Source organism: Rhamphochromis longiceps, linkage group LG22 (assembly GCF_057381845.1).
Source record: "Rhamphochromis longiceps isolate RC_006_pf linkage group LG22, R_longiceps_female_GT1.1, whole genome shotgun sequence".
NCBI classification, from domain to species: domain Eukaryota; kingdom Metazoa; phylum Chordata; class Actinopteri; order Cichliformes; family Cichlidae; genus Rhamphochromis; species Rhamphochromis longiceps.
Window position 1 is genome coordinate 16,363,379 of NC_140577.1, and position 19,769 is coordinate 16,383,147.

At 39.3% G+C, this 19,769-nt stretch overlaps 3 protein-coding genes across 3 annotated transcripts; all 3 read right to left on the minus strand.

Moving 5' to 3' along the window:
- Positions 1–1,744: 1,744 nt before the first annotated feature.
- Positions 1,745–6,809, minus strand: rrm2b (ribonucleotide reductase M2 b). Its single transcript, XM_085396402.1, has 9 exons — positions 6,654–6,809; positions 5,937–6,101; positions 5,634–5,750; positions 5,200–5,333; positions 3,984–4,078; positions 3,728–3,861; positions 2,604–2,708; positions 2,062–2,175; positions 1,745–1,963 (listed from the first exon to the last, which is right to left on the minus strand). Exons 1-9 carry the CDS (start codon positions 6,684–6,686, stop codon positions 1,811–1,813), a joined length of 1,050 nt encoding a protein of 349 aa, XP_085252528.1. The 5' UTR covers positions 6,687–6,809; the 3' UTR covers positions 1,745–1,810.
- Positions 6,810–7,007: 198 nt separating this feature from the next.
- Positions 7,008–10,083, minus strand: LOC146643803 (nuclear transport factor 2-like). Its single transcript, XM_085396119.1, has 5 exons — positions 9,943–10,083; positions 8,494–8,614; positions 8,331–8,402; positions 8,063–8,161; positions 7,008–7,283 (listed from the first exon to the last, which is right to left on the minus strand). The coding sequence occupies exons 2-5, from the start codon at positions 8,596–8,598 to the stop codon at positions 7,167–7,169; spliced, it is 393 nt and encodes a 130-aa protein (XP_085252245.1). The 5' UTR covers positions 8,599–8,614; positions 9,943–10,083; the 3' UTR covers positions 7,008–7,166.
- A 112-nt stretch (positions 10,084–10,195) lies between these two features.
- Positions 10,196–16,403, minus strand: bloc1s4 (biogenesis of lysosomal organelles complex-1, subunit 4, cappuccino). Its single transcript, XM_085396118.1, has 5 exons — positions 15,765–16,403; positions 14,036–14,107; positions 13,838–13,939; positions 12,158–12,292; positions 10,196–11,216 (listed from the first exon to the last, which is right to left on the minus strand). Exons 1-5 carry the CDS (start codon positions 16,104–16,106, stop codon positions 11,118–11,120), a joined length of 750 nt encoding a protein of 249 aa, XP_085252244.1. The 5' UTR covers positions 16,107–16,403; the 3' UTR covers positions 10,196–11,117.
- Positions 16,404–19,769: the final 3,366 nt, after the last annotated feature.

Consider the following 19,769-nt stretch of genomic DNA (forward strand, 5'->3'; position numbering starts at 1 on the left):
CATCTGCTCAGTATTAAAAAGCTCACACTCACAGGTTTGTCCAGGACAGCATCATGCACTTACACGAGCCGCTCTGTAAGAACAGGAGCTTTTCTGTCTTACCCATGAATTTGAAAATTACCCATGCACAAAATACTAAAACACATATGCTATATAAATGACACCTGTCCTGAGGTTAAATGTACACGTAGTTGTTGAAAAAGTGGTTCCAAACAATTATTTAAAAATACAAAATAACAACTTAAAAATATAACAACTAAAATCAGTTACAACCCACTTTTTCTGCTTTGTGTTGATAGACTCTTGTAATTGTTAAGCCTTAAAAGAAAGAGATAAAACAGTGAGACGAAAAAGAAGTGACACAATCCAGTCAGGTGTTAACTCCAAAAACACTAAATCTTTGACAAATTTTGTGTTTATCCGATCTTTATGTCTAGATTGTGTCACTCTAACCAGTTTAACCCACATTACAAAAAGACAACAAATTAATTTTTTGAAATTTCTTTCTTTTATTTCATTTAACTGCATTTACCCTTCACTTTCATGCGTTATTACATTACACAGCTCACGTTTTATTTCTGAGAGAACACTAATATTAGCACTGATTTGCAACCCAGCTGCTCGAAATCCCGTGAGTGCACATATAAAACATTACTGTACAAACATGTTAACAACATACCGAATATTATTAAACAATACATCCGTGGTCCTGAGTATTTTGTTTGAGTTAGACTTATGTCATAATCTGTGAATTAAAAAAAAATCCATTCATCCATGTTATCTTGTGCAACACTGTTACTCTAATATTAACCCTGGTGCTTTATAATTTGAATAAAATAACCATAAATGTTTTTCTTAGCTCACAAGGGAGTAATCTATTGCCTTTGTAGCATAGTTTCAATTATTTTCTGAAAAGTGTACAAAAAAATGTATTCAACAAACACTCAAAGATAAATACTAAAATTACAAAAAAAGGTAGGTTCTGAAAGTTGTTTAAATGAATGAAACTGTATGAATATTTAGTATGACGGTGATTATCTTTAATTTAAAGGTTAATAATTTCTAAAACAATATTTATAAAGTCCACTTTTTCATGTCACAGCATACAGCAACCAAAGTATTGCATAAAAAGTGTAGCTTTGATGCCTGAGCTGAAATAATATTTTTGGATGGTTTATTATTTGTTCTTCTTACATGCATAAAAGAAATTTAGAAAATAAAGAGTCCTTTTTGAATTTTTGAAGCCCACATTGTCCACCAATCATAAAATGACCCACATCACATTTATTTCTTGTCACCTACATTTGAGAATAAGGCTGTTGTTGGTTCTCAGCTGTACAAACATTTACCTCTTGCATTCATTTACAACACCTACACATATTTGGCAAAACATTTTTTATTGTATTTTAAAAGTTAGAAAATATTAAAGCAATTTGCCATAGAAACAAGCAACACGAAGCAGAAAAGTAAAAATATATTCTGTGTTTTTATTATCCACAATGCTCAGTGAGGAAAGAAATACTATTTATGTCACCTCCCTCATTATTTTATCATGATGGCAAAATGTTGATGCTCACCCATTCTACTTATAAACTGTACTGGTTGCTAAATAATTCTCCATCTCTAATACAAAACAAAAAAAACATCCCAAAAAACAATAACAACAAAAAAAGAGTACAGCCTTCACTTCGTAGCACTGTATCAGTATTACAGTAAGACTTGAAAACCTCTGTTGTATAATAACTGTATGGAAATAAATAAATAGGTTGACCGAATGTAACAAATTTACAGTAACATGCCATGTCAGTTTTTAGAAGTCTGCGTCTAGTGTGAATTCACCGTCCATCATGCTCGACATGACTCCGAATCTTTGATACTCTGCCACCCGTTTCTCAAAGAAGTTGGTTTTCCCCTCGAGTGAGATAGACTCCATGAAGTCAAATGGATTTTCAGCTTGGTAAACCTTGGATTAAAAAAAAATGAGGAAAAAAGACAAAAATAGGTTTAATTTCACCCATTCCGGTGTGCAGAGGGTTTTGAACGAATGATTATTAGCATTACCTTGGTCAGTCCGAGATCAGTGAGAAGCCGGTCAGCCACAAACTCGATGTACTGCTTCATGAGGCAACTGTTGATTCCTATGAGATCTACTGGCAGGGCCTCTGTGAGAAACTCCTGTATATGAATAATAACGATTAGTGACTTATAGCACTGGTACGACCTATTAAGATTTTATTGCTTCAGAATGTCATGCTGTAAAGCAGCGGTGGGAAACTCCAGGCCTCAAGGGCCGGTGTCCTGCAGGTTTTAGATATCACCCTGGATCAACACACCTGAATCAAATGATTAGCTCATTACCAGGCCTCCTGAGAACTGCAAGACATGCTAAGAAGGTAATTTAGCCATTTAAATCAGCTGTGTTGGACACATTTAAAACCTACAGGACACCGGCCCTTGAGGCCTGGAGTTCCCCCACCCCTGCTGTAAAGCTACAACTGATCCACTGCAATGTGAGTTAGTGCAGACAAAATGAACAGGAATATGAGGTGAATAGCATTTAATAAGCAAGCATATAATGTATGTAATGTGTAGCATTAGCTGACCTGTTCGATGCTAACAGCTTTGGTGATGATGTCTCTGACTCTCTCCTCTGATGGCTTTTTCACCAGGTAGCTATACAGCAGGCAGGCAAAGTTGCAATGCAGACCCTAGCAAAGAACAAAAAAACATGTCAGAACAGCTGATCTGAAAAAATGTGTATTCATGGTGTACTTAGTCCCAGGTTTATTTTAGGAGACTTGTGTTTACACAACAGCATTTATTACATCAGCTTGATCTCAAGGAAGAACAATGATGGTCATGGTTGATACAGCACCCCCTGGTGAATTGTAAGAGAACTGCATGTCCAACAACTACTATTTTGTAATTGTTAATTAATAGGGTGATGATTAGTTTCAACACAGTGAATGCTGAGTGAAAGAAAACCGGGTGTCAGCAAGATGTAAAAGCAGTGTTTTCAGAGTCTGCCACCATACAGTCAGCATAAATGACCAAAAACTTGTTATATTAACTAGTTAGTTGATATGAGGCTCTTGATTTTTTATAACAATAAGATATTTTGAAAATCTGACTCTCAAAACAGCCAGTGCAGAGCTGCTGTTGTACAGTGTTTGCTATAACAGGGAAATATCTGTCTGAGGGCATTTTCCAAAGAGCGAGGTGAATGTGCAGTCATGACTCTGCTGCCAGCTTTGACAGTATATTGGTGTTTATGATTGCTGTTTAATCTTTCATGTTTATTCTTATCATTTGACTTATTTTTAAAGACCAATGTTGTCTTTACAGCATATATGAATTATACAGCTCTTATGAATTTGGCCGCTGAGGCTGCTGCACAAAGTTAAGGAGTCATACCAGTTATAAGCATGACAATGCAGGTAAGGGCAGACATACTGTTTCTATTTCTGAAGGTTTTCCACAGCAGTTCAAACTTATGGTCATTATGTGCATCTACTCATTTAGTCACATAAGACTGACAACAGACAAAGCTAGATGGAAAACACTCTGTGCTACGCTGTCATTTGGAAAGGAATAATTACATAGATGCCACACCTCCATTTTAAATATGAGCTGCTTCTCTTACCCACAAGTATGTCTGATTCGCTCACAACTCAGGGATACTTTCAACACATCAGAACACATATTTTTGTGCGTGAATTAGTCTCACCTCGTCCCTGCTAATGAGCTCGTTGGAGTAGCTAAGGCCAGGCATTAACCCCCTCTTCTTCAGCCAGTAGATAGCAGCAAATGAACCAGAGAAGAAGATGCCTTCCACAGCTGCAAAAGCCACAATCCGCTCCCCTGGGGCACAAACGTCAAAAATGACTGTTAAGTGATCAAACACGAGGTTCCTTCTAGGACAGTTTGATGTTATATTTAGTTTTCAGTTGTCGTGTTTTTGTCAAGTTTTGTTTCTCCCTTACCAAATGTGGATTTGCTGTCGTTTATCCACTGGAGGGCCCAGTCTGCCTTCCGTTTCACACAAGGCATGGTCTGAATGGCATTAAACAAATAGTCCCTAAAACACACAAACATGAAAACACATGAACTAAAGACTTTTTAATGTGTAATTATACTGTAGTAACAATATGTAGGGAATAGTTTATTTTGTTTGTCTTTAATCAAAGACACTCAGGAACAGGGTAAAAATAATGCAACAAGACTCATGGAGTTTGCTGAGTGTTTAGACTTAAAAGCATCTGTAAACAGTCTGTTGATGAGTGACGTTTGTTGTTTGAAGGCACATCAAAGTTGCTGCAGCTGGGAAAACAACGGCAGTTACCGCAGAACGGTCTCGACTTAACCTGTGACAAACAGGTGCAGGAGTCTGTTCCAGAAACCAGGCTCAGTGAAAACTCTGAACACCTAATAAAGGTAACTTAAACAGTGGATCAGTCACCAGGTAGTTGCCTTTCTCTGACCCTTTCCCTCCTGCTGGGCCTGACACAGCTGTCTGACAAACTATTTAGTTTCCTCATTCAAAGCACAAACTGGAGAGCACTCATTTGCCTACGTTTACGTCTTTAGACTCTCTGAACATGCAGTGAACTATTTATCAGCTTTTAATCTGTCAGTGAGACAAGGCTGCAGTCTGAATATATTCTGGAAGCATTTCCTGTTGAACTGCTTACATGTCTTGAAATATAATAAATAAATGCTGCCAAACAAGACTTTTTAAAACAGATGTAAAACATTCTTACTAGGTGAGACTGACTTTACAATCAAAGATTAATTACAAGGCATCTTTAATGCATGCTTTCATGGTGCTACATGAATAATATTTATAAGCAGAATGTGATAGGATTCAAGTTTTATCATCCATTATGAAAAAATAAAGCTGGGTAAATGATGATTTGCTGGACTTTGCTGAATAAAATCTGACAGGCTGTGTATTAACTTCCTCAACTTCCTCTTTTTGTTCTGTAAACAACACACTCTGCGTTGAAATTTTAGGTCTACTGTATTTAAACCCCAGGTGCTACAGTTTGTTGTAAATCTCCAGAAAGTTTACAAAAGCACCTCATACAGAAGCGGGTTAAGGATTCATACTTTCATTACAACATAAACACGACACAAAAACTATTTTCCGACTTGCTAAAATAAAAAATAAATAAAACAGAGCCACCACGAGTAACTGACCTCTCCTTCAGGTCCCTAATGTAAGTGTTGATGAGCATACTGTACATCTCTGAGTGGACAGTCTCTATGAGGATCTGAAAGCTGTAGAAGGATCGCGCTTCAGGGACCTGCACCTCCTGGCTGAACCTCTGCACCTGTTGTGTAGATTAAAAACATTTGCGATGAAGCGTGCAAGTCCCACAAAACACTTGAACCACACCAAGTAAAAAAAAAAAAAAATTTAGAGTGCCATCTGCATTTATGTTAACGCATCAAGTACGGTTATCTTTTGATAGCCATTCTTGATGTGTGACTTCATTTTTGAGGGCTTCTAGTAATATCAGTTTCATTAATTTTGCAGTTCAGCTGCCAATGCATCAAATGAGCTTGTTCTCAATCTACATGCAAAATATATATTCTTGAAATTTCTTTAGAGGCCTGCAAACTAGTCTCACCAGGTTCTCATTGACGATACCGTCGCTGGCAGCAAAGAAGGCTAAGATGTGGGAGATGAAGTGTTTTTCCTCTGCCTTCAAACGGTCCCAGTGTGCCAAGTCTTTGGATAGATCGACCTAAAAAAAAAAAACCCATCAAAAGCACACCTGTTTCAGTTCCTTCATTTCATGTGTGGATATCAATATGTGCACAGTGGAAAGTAGCAGCAGCAGCAACTGTCAAAACCTGATGGTTAGACATTGTTGCATTCAATATTTTCTTCCTAAGATCACTCAGTAAACCACTCAAAGTACAGTACCCACCTCCTCCACGGTCCAGAAAGAGGCCTGGGCCTGTTTGTACATCTTCCAGATGTCTCGGTACTGGATGGGAAAAATGACAAACCGCCTGGGGTTCTCTCGGAGCAGAGGTTCTTCCTCCGTCTCCAAGCCATTCTGGCAGGCTGTATCATCTTCTCTGAAGCCGTTCTGCAAACAATCCTTTACATTTAGTTTGGTGTCTGTCTCGTTTTTGTTGCATTTTTGACTCCTAGTCGCTGTTTCTCTCGCTACACACAACTCGTTTTACGGATTGTCCCTTTACTTACAACACGGAGCACTGCGCTTGCGCGTTAACTCTTTACAAAACAAAGGACATAACATTAACGTGTCCACTTGAAAAACATAAATGAATAAAGCAAGATATTTTTGGTCGCCTTCCATACACATTTTAAACGCTTTAGTTGATTTATTTATTTATAGTCGTTATTTCCTTAACCTCAAACACCGTGACTGACAGCTAACACGAGCAGGAAAGCACTTTCACAGCTAAAACTTGCCGTAAACCCTATTATTTGTCACATTTAGCTAAAAATATGCTTTTCCGAAGCTACAAAGGCTTTAGCTCCCCATGTTTCAATAAAGGGTAAGGTTACTACACAGCTACAAACCTAGTTACACAACCGACGTCCTCGATACACACAGTAACAATAAACGTTTAAGCTAGCTGTGCTTCAGGCCGATAGTAATGAGCTCCAGTACCTGAGAAGATGACTTTTTCACCGTCGGAGTCATTCTGAGGACTGGATTTGGGTTTTTTATTTAGCTAGCTTGTACTCGGTGCCATAACCCTGCGAACGTAGTTGTAGCTCTGTTGATTTGACACTTTAAATCCCCACATACGGGGGTATAGCGCCCCTAGCGGAAATACTAAGAAGTTCACCTTTAAAACAACACGTGGTACGGGTAGCACGATAAAACTTCCGAAAATGACTAATACCGTGATTTTTACCTACTCATCTCACTTGCACTATTAGACATCAAGCAACACCTATGAGTAAAGAGATTAAACTAAAAAAGAGCTATTTGTTACAGGAAGGCAAGACAAAACTGTAGTTTAGAGTAATAAATTCTTTATTTGAATAGAAATGTTATTAATACATGCATTGTAAACACCAAAAAAATGTGGAATATCTTTCTAGAAGTGGCAGCATGACACCGCAGTGTGAATTCAGAACTGGATACAAGTGAATGTGAACCTACTAATCCAAATCACTACACTGGTATGTTGTGTATCCCCAGTCGAAACACATCATTCGTGCATGCCCACGCACAGTTTTGGGATTTCAGCATAAACACTTGATGGAAGGCCATCGGTGGATCATCATCTACCTGTTGGAAATAATTAACAGCAAAATCGTGAAAAACTAAAACTGTAATGTTGGCAGGAATATAAACTTAAATCACATCAGCATAACTCATTAGGACTCTAAAAACACTGCAGTAATGATAATAAAGCACATTGTATTGTAATGTAGAAGCCATACATGTTGTTCAGAGTTAACATACAGAGTAAAAACAGCAGACCCACACACACTGGTAAGAAGTTCTCTATCAAACACTTAATGAACTGCAACACATCATTTATCTACATGCTCTTCAGAAAGTGAAACAGTCATTTGTACTGGGAAAGTGCAGCCTGCCACAGCCAGACTATCATGAAAATAAACATAAAACTTCCCTGCCACCCTGCATTTCACTGGATTTAAAAATGTAACTCTTCCAACCACAAGGGGGCAATCTACAAAAGCTGCTTTCTCAGAGAGAGTAGTATTGGATCCCAACACTCAAAACAATGACACCTGCAGGTCTGAATGATGATTTTAGAATAAAATGTAAATGTTATTTTTTTTGTTTGTTTTTTGGGGTGAACAAGGTCACATGATATACACAATGCCACTGATATTTGTTCCTCCTCATCTTTTCTGACTGAGCACAAATTGGGTAAAAAGACCCATTAGTGAGAACATTTTGTGTACATTTGAATAAATTCTGACCAAAACTGTAGTCGGAGAAGTGATTTTACTGCAGATGCCTTGACATGGTGTAAGCTCATCAGTAAGCCAGATGAATAAAAAACATAAAATAAAATGTGAAGAATCATAGAATACCTGTAGCTGTCCAAACACCATGATGAGGATACAGCTGTCTACTGTGGGCTGGAAGTCCTGTTCTGTGATGATGTGCTTAATGCGCTTGAAAGGCAAGTTCTGTGAATTGTGAACAATATTATTGTTTAGACTGATGTGCTGATGAAAGGAGAGGCGTAAAAATATTATTAATAAATTCACAGTCACAACATAACCTGGATTAGAAGCAGCATTTATGGAGTTTCTTTGTGCATGCCGGACCAACAACCTGCTAAAACAAGATACTTACTACTAGTTTGCCAGTTATAGCTTCTCTCCCCTGAAAAGGTGATCCTTCCCACGTCAGACAGGCATCAGGAGACTGCAGAAACATTTTTTCTTTCATAACTATAGGCTCAAAATATTTTTAACATCCAGCGTGATGGAACTGAATAGACATCTGGAAAGCTTACATAAAGGTTACCCAGTCCCATCCTATTGGTATTGTCAAACTGGTTGTAATACTCCTGGACAAAGCCCTCTCCAATCTTTTGCCAAATTTCTTTCTCACAGGCCATGTTTGCAGCTTTGGATCTGTAAAAGAAGACAAGCTAAGTAAAATAAGTCAAGAAATGAGAAGAAACTTGTGTTTATTATTTACACTTAAATAAGACTTTTCTGGTGTCTAATGTGCCTTAAACAAAATATGTATGTAAAAATGAAGGGCCAGTTAAATGACTATCTTAATGGACAGCCTTTTGAAATTGCCAACAAAGGTACTGTCTAATTTAACCCTGCATTTAATGTATTTATATTATTACAGACAGGATTACTTCAGATGTTTGTCACTGTATTTTACAACCTCAATCGCAAAAAACCTATACATAAAAGGAACACAATAAAACATATTTAATGTTTAAACTCAGAAAAAAAGTGCCATTGTTAAGAAAAGGGTACATAAAATTGCAATTGTGAATAAAATACAGCCTTATGCGGTTTGGAAATCACTGTTTGCATTTTGTTTGTGTTCACATTTTACACAGTGTCCCAACATTTCCAGAATAGGACTCATATTTTATTGATTTACACACAATTTCTTATACCATTTTGTTACGTGTGTTGTGTTTAACCTAAGTTTAAGCTGCTGTAACAAAGCAACTTCCCGACTTTGGAGATTTAAAAAAAAGAAAGAAAATATTATCATCTTAAATAAACTTTATTTTCAACCACTGCGAAGGACTGCAGGCAGGATGTAGATGAGTGTCAGGGGTGACTTGTGACATAAACATAGAAGAAAAAGTGAAAGGGAAGGTTTACAAGATGATAGTGAGACCTGCTGACAGAAAGACAGGAGTCTGAGCGGAAGATGTTAAGATTTTCAGTGGGAGTGAGCAGGATTACAGATGAGTACATCAGAAGGACAGCTTAAAAGAGGCATGCTTTTACAAAAAAGAAAAAAGAAAAGAGCCCCACTCATATTTTAAATGAAAAAACAATGGGTTGCCTCTCGTGCTGAAGGATACAGATGTGACTGCACAGCTGGGGGGAAAATGAGGCCTGCTTCTTTAAGTGGTGTGGTTTCTTCGTGCTAAAGTTTCAACCAGCTGCAGCGACTATAGCAAGAGAAGCAGATTCAAGTCTATTGGGAGTTAACCAAGTTGCTGTCCAGGTATTTTCAGACTAGTTGAGATTAGTTAACGCAGTCGGGATTAAGCAGAATATAAATCGGAGCTGTCGCAATCCTGCCGTTTGTTAACCAGAAACCCAAGCTGCGGTCTCAAAGTTTTGGCTAGCCTCTGCTGCCTTTACCGAGAACTGTTTTTAAAACCTTTGTCTCCACATTAACCTCATTAAACTCGTGTCAACAAAGGCCTCAGTAACCCGTCATCTTCATTAGACACTTGACTCAAAAAGTACTTTACCTTGTCCGCTATTTTTGCTTGCTTTTTTTTTCTCCAGCAGCAGACGTTTCGGCGTGGGGAAACGAGTCAAAACGAGGCGACCGGAGTTCCCGCTTCCTCCGACTTGTGACTAACGCGTGACGTCAGCACAAGCCGCCCAATGAGAGAGCCTCGCAGTTCTCCGTCAGGAGCTTTTCCTGCTCACCGAGTCCCACCCTCTAAAACACTAAAACCCAGGATCGCATACATGAAACAGAAACGAGCTTGTCTCAAATATTTTTTAATGATTATCTCAAAATCGTAAACCAAATACATACATGTAAAATTAAACATTTTTAATATCTAATTTGGCAAGTAATCAAAGAACCAGAGCTGAAGCTGTGACCATTATTGGCTAAACTTTGCAAGAAAGGGGCCGCACTGCATTAATCTGTTAGGTACTGTTGCTCCCCTCTCCATGATGAGGTCCAAAGTTCCTCTTCTTCCTATTTAGACTGCAGCTTCATCACTGGCACAAAACATAATCAGCAAGTGACAACTAATCTATAATGTGCTTTTTTTCCTAAAAGGTGCAATCAAAGACGTAGCCTCGTGTCAGAGAGAGGCAGTAAGATAAGGCTCGAAATAAAGTGAATACTTTGAAATGGAAGACGTTAAATGCTTAACAGGATAAGATCAGTATTGCTCGGCGGGTGGGGGTGTAGAAGAGACAAAGAAATACAGCTCAGTTCATAACAGCGTGCAGGTCTTTACAAACACTATCAACAGGAATGTAAGTCATAAAAACAAAGCTGGGTTATTTCTCTGTGTATTATTTGAAGATCTTATTGTACCTTCTATACAGTGCTCTACAGGCGAGTGGGACGACTTTGTCCTCCTGACTTGCCAGAAATTTAACATCTTACATTTTCTTCACCATTAGTGAAAACAAAACCAAAGACCCATTCAGGCACTTTAAAAATAATTTTGCTACAGTTCAGTGTTTGTTGCTGCCAGGGAAAGGACTTTCAGGAGCACAGATTGTCTGCACCCACTTGACTTCCAGTGACTTGTTCAGAAAGGCTGCTATTGCTTTGTTGAAGCCACTGCACCAATAGATCCTCCTTGCAATAGGTGGCAGTAAAAGTCATCTGTGCAGTTTGGCCCAACAGGCCTCTGAGGTTAGAACCGAGTTATGTTTTGAACGTTCAAGCGCGTCACTGTTCCGGCTGTGACGTGAAATAATCATCTGTCCGAAACACGCTGGGGACTTCTTGACGCTGATGTGGTGCTGGTCGTCTTGGACTGGCTGGTTTCTGAAAGCAAAGAGACAAAAGTTAAAAACCTAATAAATGAAGTGTGGTTACAACTGCTGGGGGAAACCTTAAAAAGAACACTGACTCCGCAGGCATGATGCTGTTCTTGAACACCATCAATCTTAATCAGACATAAATAAAAACACTGTGGGTGTTTTTGTTTTTATGAAATCTGAACCTTTACTCATAATGATCTCAATGAAGTCTGGATAGTGACTACAAATGACCTGGGTGGCCTTGATCCCAATCTCTGGACAAACAACAAACGTTGAGCAAATCAAATTCTGTGTGGATGCAACTGAGGTCACTAATGGCAGATCGCCAGTTTCCTCCATGATCGTGGTGGAGGCAGTCAATTTTTTTCTTTTTCAGAGGCAATAAATGGCTCAGCAGATATTTCACTGTCTAAAAGGAGAGCACCTAATATTTCCCCAAATCTATTTCATTCTATCCCATTTAGACCCAATGTGGAGAAAGTGGGCAGGGCATGTGGTTTTAGCCATCAGCAGCATTTGGGATCCTGGCTAAATGCATCAAATGCATCTCGGGATAGATGCATTTGATGCACAGCTATGGGTCTTTTGGGAGATTTTTTTTTTTTAATCCATAAGCATTTTTCGACTTCTCCTTCTTCTTTGTAACAGAAAAGCTATGAAGACAAACCTCACTCCCTTTGCTTCATTCCAGTGGAAAAGTACAACCAAATAAAGTATGATATTAATTTAAACATTGTGAAAAGTGCTGGTTGTTACAAGTAGCAGCAAAAGCTCTGGACTGCAACCGATTATTACAGTACATTGCTACAGTAAGAGTGGGCAGCCCACAGCTGAACTAGTTTGGGAACCTTCTAAATAATAAGTTTTTGTTTAATCCTGCAAACACCAAACTCAGTGGATAGTGGAGAAAATTTATAATTCACAAGTGCAGAAATTGGCTCTTACGTTTAAGAAGCCTGGGACAGTCATTGTGCGGAGGATCTTCTTGAAAGCACCCGGTAGTGTTCCTAGCTCTCCCTCTGCCTGTGTGACCTGCTCCTCCATTGCGCTGACATTGGCTCCCACCATCTTTACAAAGGCCTGCAGACACAACAGCATATTTAAGATTCACTACAAAAGTTACAATATTCAATTTACCTGTGGTTGGCAGACAGAAAAGACAGCTGACACAGCTACGCTTTGTCCCCAGTCAAAAATGACTGTGCTGTTACACCAATGATGGACTGTTACGTTATGAAGCAGACATGCAGATGCCGACCTTGGCTCCACAAATAATTGTAGTCCAGTCTGACTCTTTATTACAAATCAGGAAATATTAATCATATTTTGCAATGAAAAACAAAAACAAATGTGTCTTTAATTTTAACTATAGATTGTGATAGATAATTTTTTAATATAAAAAGGTTTATGCAGTTAATATACAGTCATGTGAAAAAGGAAGTTTACACAGCACTCTATCCACTTCTATGAAAAACTTACAAACTTAAACTTGGCGTGCACCACCTGAGATAAGGGCTGAACAATGAGCATAAGAACACCGTTATCGCTTCAATAGGAATTATGAGCCCAAGTAGCTGTCAGGTGATAAAATGCACTTGATTAACTGATCATCAGCAAGTGTGAGCACCTCTGTAAAAGCAGTTTGGCAGTTTGCTGGACTGTAACACCGAAGTGTGAGTCAACACAACCTTCTCAGGAGTGGACGTCCCTGAAAGTTCACCTTAGGTTTGCAAAGTTGGATATTCGAAAGTACTCTAGAGTCAAATGTGAGGCCACCTGTTTGACTCTAGAGTCAAATGTGAGGCCACCTGTTTGACAGCTAAAGCTTGGCTGAAACTGGGTCATGCAACAATGATCAATGATCCCAAGCACAGCAGCAAATCTACAACAGAAAGGCTGAAAAAGAAAAGAATTAAGGTGGTGCAATGGCCCAAACAAAGTCTAGACATCAAACCGATTGAAATGCTGTGACGGGACCTTAGAGAGCTGTGCATAAATGAATGGCTGCAAACTGATAAAGTCATACAGAAAATTATTACTTCAAGTTATTTCTGCTAAAGGTGGTTCTACAAGTTGCTGAATTATGGGATGCACCTAGTTTTTCACAGAACTGCATAAGTTCCTCTGAAAAATTTCACATGACTGTTTATCATGAAGTAAATTTTATTTTTGTCTCATCACAAGTTACCTGATGAAGACATTTAATGACATTCAGCTGAAGAAATCGTGAGTATGAACTCAAATAAACATAGTTTTTGCAAATAAGGTCCCCTTTGCTGGTAGATTACCAGACATTTGAATGCATGGTAAGCTTTTACATGAGGAACAGGAACTAATACTTCTACCTTTTCGGTACACGAATGAATAAATAGAGGAAATAGAAAAACAAACAAGTGGCTCAGGGTCTCCATTTGTGAGGATGATACTTTCTGTATTTAATTATGAATAAAAACACTGCACACAAATCAATATACATCAACTCACAATCATGCATTTCATATTAGAGTTGTTAATGCCGCTTGCAGTTTGGCAGGATGCCTCTCTGAGGAATCCGTGTGCATTATAAAAGCGGCAAATGAATATTTTATACAAAATAAAATGAACCGTATGAAACAGTCGCTTTACCTCCAGCTTATCAATTCTTCTGTATATCTGTCTCATTTCATCAGACTTCTGCTGGATTTGAGGTAGGTTTTCATTCACTATCTGCGAGGTATCGTTACGGATCTGTAGACAAAACAAGACAGAATATCAGAAGCAAATTATCCGCGTAATCTAAAACATGAGATGTAAGACACACTTTTATATTCTGACTGAGCTTACCATATCCAGCATTCCAACAAACTCATCCACTCTTGTCAGCATCTCTTCCAAGCTTTTCTCCAAGCACAGGATCTATATAAGACAATGATTTTAAAGTAAGGGTCCCAGAGTGTGTGAAATATGTCATAGGTATGCTGCCCACACACAAGCTTCAATACGTTTAGATTGCATGGCCAAAACACAGCAGCCTTTGTGCTCCTTCTTCAGCTTCTCTGTAACATGCCTTGTATCATGCATATCCACTTAAGACTCAAGTCACATGGCTTGGGCTTGAATCAGTTCTCAGGCCATTCTTCTAATGACTTTTGAAGTGACATGAAAAATCCCACAACCCAGTTTTGACCTTAACAGCAGTTACTCGCACCTTCACCCAGATTCAAGCCCCTCGAGTTAGAATTAAAAGCTTGTAAATATATGACTTTTCAGAAACTTTTCCTGCCATCAGATGCTCTAGCAATCATTCTGGCAGCAGCGAATCATCTTTGTGGTTTTCCTCCTGCCTGGCACCTCCATATTCAGCATCCTTTGTCCAATATATCCTCTATCCCATCTCTACACATCTCAAACTCTAGCCCTTCAAACTTTACTACTAAATTCCTCAACCTGCGCTGTCCCTCTGAAACACTTGTCCATTCTGCTCAATCCCAGTGAAAATCTGAACATCTTCAACTCTGTCATCTGTCTTTTTTTTTGGGTCAGAGGCAAACTGAACAAACCATAAATCATAGCAGCACCTCGCAAATCTTCTTTTACTTTTGCTGCTATCCTCTTGACACTTGTCTCTATCTACTTCCCCCATACTCTCTTCCTCACCTCACTTGTGCCCTGTCCATCGCTTTGGATGGTTGACTCCAGATATTTAAACTCATCCACCTTCACTATCTCTGCTCCTTGCAGCTTCACATTTACACTTTCTCTCTCATTCACACACATGCATTCTGTCTTGATTTCATTGACTTTCATCCCCTTTCTCCCGAGAGCATACTTCCTGTCGGTTAATGGTGAGGCATAAGTCATGTGAAGGCCAGATTCGACGTTAATGCAATTTAAAAAGTAAGCTTCAATGTTTGTGAAAGTCTACTTATACTGGTATTTCCCCTTTTTCTATCAAAGTTCATCAGGGGCTAAATTGTTACTCCAGCTGCTGTTCTGACAGCCTATAATTTTTTGGTTTGAGTAGAGTCCGTGCAGGTACGTGTCTTTTTGGGGCTGCATATTTCTTGTGAGACTCATTAAACCCAGTAAAATGTGGGCCACTGTCTTAGTATGTGGTGCTGGTGGACCGCACTACGCCAGTGCACTCGTAGAGCATTTAAAACACAATTCTTTCTACTTTGTACCTGTTTTTGAAATTAGTTGGCCTAATTTGGGACTTCCGACATAATCCTCTGCAATACATCTTTACAGGCCAGCTGATGTAAGAGGAAAGCCAATCCTATCACTACTTTCGTGTCGCCTAGCAACTGCCATTGCCAACACCGTCCTAGTTACTGACAAAAGTAACGTGAAACTTTCTTGTAACGGAACGTTCTTGTTGTATAAGAAAATGCTAGGTAGAATAAGACATATAGTCCTTAATGGAGACGATGTAAACCAATTTATTTGGTACTCAAAATGAAAGTGGAACACTTCGTTTACAGGAAGACTGTGTAGGGCTGCTGCGGTACTGACAGTCAAATCATAAACAAAGAGCTAAACATAGCTTAGCTGCTGATATAACAGCACGCACCTCGTCTCCTGCTGTCGCCCTGATGTAGGAGGAGTAGCTGAGCGCGGTGTGCCTCAGCTCCTCGTCGTCCTGCTCTGGGTCGTGCTTGTCGGTTGTCCCGGGCTCTGCAGCTTCATCGAGGCTCGGGCTTTGAGAAATAACGTTAGCTGCTCCTGCTACTCCTGCCCCCGCCGCTGCTCCAAAGCTGGGGCTCTGCGACACCGTCCCGCTGCTGAGGATTTCGCTCACCATCGACAAACTGCTCGCACTCTGAGAGACGATTCCGCTGTCTGTGCTGATCTCAGCGCTGGACTCCTCCAGGGGAGACAGCAGGCCCACCCTGTCAACCCGTTGATGGTCCATGTCGCTTGTCTTTCTGATCTACTGCCGTGTTTTGCCTTGTCAAATGACTAGATCACGTGTGTCGCACAATGGACGGAAGCTCGTAAGGGACAAAGGTGTTTTTAGTGCAGCAGAAAACGGAAAATGTAAATAAAGAAAAATACAATATAAATAAATAGAATATAATGGAATACATTCTCAATGGTGGATACAAGCGCCATTTATTTGCATGTCTGCCCCTTTGGATTCATGCATCAAAATTAATAAATTCCATTAGCCACTTGAGTTTTAAAAATGTCAAAGTTTTTCAGTTTATTTCCCATCATTTTCATCTTAGGACACGGCAGTTTTACAACAGAATTCCAACCACTGGATCAATTTTAGAGGTTTTACTCTTAAATTTTAGTGCTTTTAACTATAAGGCAAACTTACAACTTGAACACTTCAAGTAAAAAGAGATAACTGCAATGAGATTTGTTATAGTGCAATGAAAAAGTATTTGCCCCTTTCCTGATTTCTTAGTTGTTGTTGTTGGGTTTTTTGTTATTGCATATTTGTCACCCTTAAACATTTCAGATTATCAAATAAATGTTAATATTAGAAAAAGATATCCAAAGTGAATAAAATAAGGGAGTTTTAAAATTATGATTACATTTATTAAGGAAAAAAAGCTACCTGACCCTGTGTGAAAAAGGAATCTCCCCTAAACCTAATAACTGGTTGTGCTATTCTTGGCAGCAAGAACTGCAATCAAGCCTTAGTGCTAAGTGGCAGCGAGTCTTACACATCTCTGTGAAAGTATTTTGGCCCACTCTTATTAAGGTCATACCATAGCATCAAAATCTGATTTAAGTCCAGACTTTGATTTGGCCACTCCAAAAGCTTAATTTTGTTTTGTTTTTTTGGTTTTCTTTGTAAGCCATTCAGAGGGGGGCTTGCTGGTGTGTTTTGGATCATTGTCCTGCTGCCAGATTTGAGATGAGGGCATTAAGCTTTTTCACCTTTTTCTGGTAGAGTGCAAAATTCATACTTTTACTCTTAGAGTATTTTCTGTAGGTCGCCAAGTTGGTTTGGGTAGCCTAATCTAAACTGCCTAAACTGGACATAACATTAAAATTGGGTGAAAAGCTGGGTACAGGCTAACACAGAAAGGCAGATAACCATTTATCATCACACCAACAGCCAATTAGAATCCCCAATTAACCTGACGGGGTCTTTGGACAGGTTTAAACCTGTGTGCTGATGCACCACTGTGGTGCTCCGCTATAAAGTTAGTAAGATTAATCACACAATACTGAACCCTAAGTTGAATTTCACAGCAGTGATCACAACTATCTACTAATCCACTGTGAGAACTTATTTTGTCTTACCATCCAAGTCTTCTCCCCTCTACATAAACATACACTGGAAGCTGCACATCCACAGACACATCTTTAACTCTTTCATACACATGCAAACTCATATGGTATGTATGTATTTATCTTTCCCAAGGACACTTTAACATACGGATGCAGGAGCTGGGGATCGGACCACCGACCTCCTGTATGTGCCACCATTTTTGGGAGGGGCATCGGTGGCAGTTGGGTAGCCAGTGAGAAGCATAAGCATAATCAGATGTGACACCCCTGTTAGCAAATAATTTCTAAAATCGATTTCTACATGGATGAACTTGTATGATTTGACACCGAGAGCATTGAAAAGAGGCAAGTGTAGTTTACTTTTGGGAAAAGATTAAATATTTATGTTGTGGAAAGTGCTGTAGGTTTTTTTTCCAACAAGCACTAAGGACTCTTGCAATAGAAAAAAAAAAAAAGATTGTCTGGTCTGATAAAATACAACAGTAACTTTTAACATTTCAGTACGTGTTATTCCAGTGTCGACCAGCATGTGGCAGAGTGAAATACGGCATGGGGACTTGGGGGAGTTCAGATGTCTGACGCAGGTCAACATGTTTTGTATGCAGAAAAAAAAACCTGCCTATGATCAAAGGGGTTTAACACGTTTTAGCATACAAAGTATCCAATGAAAAGGATTACCTGTCAAATCCGTCAGGCTTGTGCAGACGTTTCCAATAATTCCCTCTGAACCTCAGATCTTCAGTTGGACGTGTTCATGTCCAAGAAAGCATTAAGGCGGCCACGTCTGTTTATTTTGAGTTTGTCGGCTTTAATCGGTGTGCGCTTGAATCCTATATTCTATCAGCTGAACATCTGTATCACATGTGGGGAACATAACATAACTGTTTCTAACTGTAACTGCCCTTCCTCGGCTGACTCTGATAAAAGGACACAGATAGTGAAGACTGATTGCGTGACAGTTAGGATTTCAGGTCTCCGGCTAAACCCACAGTCTGCTGACTGACAGTGCTGACTAGTTGGGTGTGAAGGATCTATTAGATGTATGAGCAGTGTGGCACCCTGAACAAACACAGGAGGAAAATATTCATTAGCAGAGAAGTGAAAGATGTTTGCTGCTGGAGGGCCTCTGACATGCATTCCAGTTGCATATCTAGGTTGGAAGCAGAGGCTGTAGCCAAAAGCAAAATGATGATAAAGCTGTACCCGACTCAAGGAATTCAACCTTCAGATAGTCTACATCTTGACTTTGTGATGTCTAAAGTGAATTATTTTGTGAAACAAGACCTTAATTTCTTATCTTCTCCTTCAGCCTGACTACTGCTTTCTAAAAGCCTAGGATTTGTGGCTTTCACTGTAGCTTTTAATGACTTGAATGAGGTGCAGATGACATCACTACAGACTCATCACCTTTAAATAGCCACAAGTCTTTGTGGTTTTACACGAGTCAAGATTACTTTTACTTAAGCTTCAGAAATGGTGCTCCAGAAATTCACACCACTTACGCCACACTGTGTGGTTATGAGTTCCTAGTTACTCTGAACTGGAATGTCAGCCTCTTTGCTTCACCATCAGCTTTGAGTTGAATGAAAATCTTCTGGCCTTTAGTTTGAAACCAAAACTTATTTTTCCATTTTGTTTAATACAATTCATGCAGTCATCTGTGCTTAACAGCATCTTGTGTCTGTTCAGTACAAAAATACATTTTAAAGTAAATACACTCACTGGCCACTTCATTAGGTACACCTGTACTATTGCTCATTAGCGCAAATATCTATATAAATTGTATATAACATAACTCATATCCATTTTTGCATGTAGATGTGGTCAGTAAACCAGCTGAAGTTCATGCAGAGCATCAGGATGTAGAAGAAAGTTGATTTAAGTAACTTTTAAGTGGCATAGCTGAAATACTTAGATGGGCTGGTCTAAGTATTTCAGAAACTGCTGATATGTTGGGATTTTCCCCAGACAGCCATCTCTAGAGTTTACAGAGAAAACAACCCCCCAAAAATAAATAAAACAATCCAGTGAGTGGCAGTTCTCTGGGTGAAAATGAGTTGTTGTCAGAGGTCAGAGGAGAATGGTCACACTGCTCTAAGTTGTAGTAACAAATCACTTGTTAGAACCACGGTGTGTAGATGATGTTGTTTTCAGAGATGCTCAAGCTGGTGATGTAGCTGTGTGGGGTATATTTTCCTGGCATGCTCTGGGGTCTTTAGTGCAGAGCGACACACAGCCAAAGTGTTGTTGCCAACCATCTCCATCCCTTTATGACCACACTGTACCCACGGCTGCTTCCTGCAGGATAACACACCATGTCAGAATT

Coding starts and splice junctions, on each gene's coding strand:
- rrm2b (XM_085396402.1), bottom strand. CDS start 6,686: ATGACTCCGACGGTGAAAAAGTCATCTTCTCAG. Junction 6,102..6,653: donor TGAAAAAGTCATCTTCTCAG/GTACTGGAGCTC, acceptor GATTGTTTGCAG/AACGGCTTCAGAGAAGATGA. Junction 5,334..5,633: donor GTATCGTCAATGAGAACCTG/GTGAGACTAGTT, acceptor TCTACACAACAG/GTGCAGAGGTTCAGCCAGGA.
- LOC146643803 (XM_085396119.1), bottom strand. CDS start 8,598: ATGGCCTGTGAGAAAGAAATTTGGCAAAAGATTGGAGAGGGCTTTGTC. Junction 8,403..8,493: donor TGGGACTGGGTAACCTTTAT/GTAAGCTTTCCA, acceptor ATGTTTCTGCAG/TCTCCTGATGCCTGTCTGAC. Junction 7,284..8,062: donor TGGTGTTTGGACAGCTACAG/GTATTCTATGAT, acceptor TATTTCCAACAG/GTAGATGATGATCCACCGAT.
- bloc1s4 (XM_085396118.1), bottom strand. CDS start 16,106: ATGGACCATCAACGGGTTGACAGGGTGGGCCTGCTGTCTCCCCTGGAG. Junction 14,108..15,764: donor GGGCGACAGCAGGAGACGAG/GTGCGTGCTGTT, acceptor TGTCTTATATAG/ATCCTGTGCTTGGAGAAAAG. Junction 13,940..14,035: donor TTGTTGGAATGCTGGATATG/GTAAGCTCAGTC, acceptor TTTTGTCTACAG/ATCCGTAACGATACCTCGCA.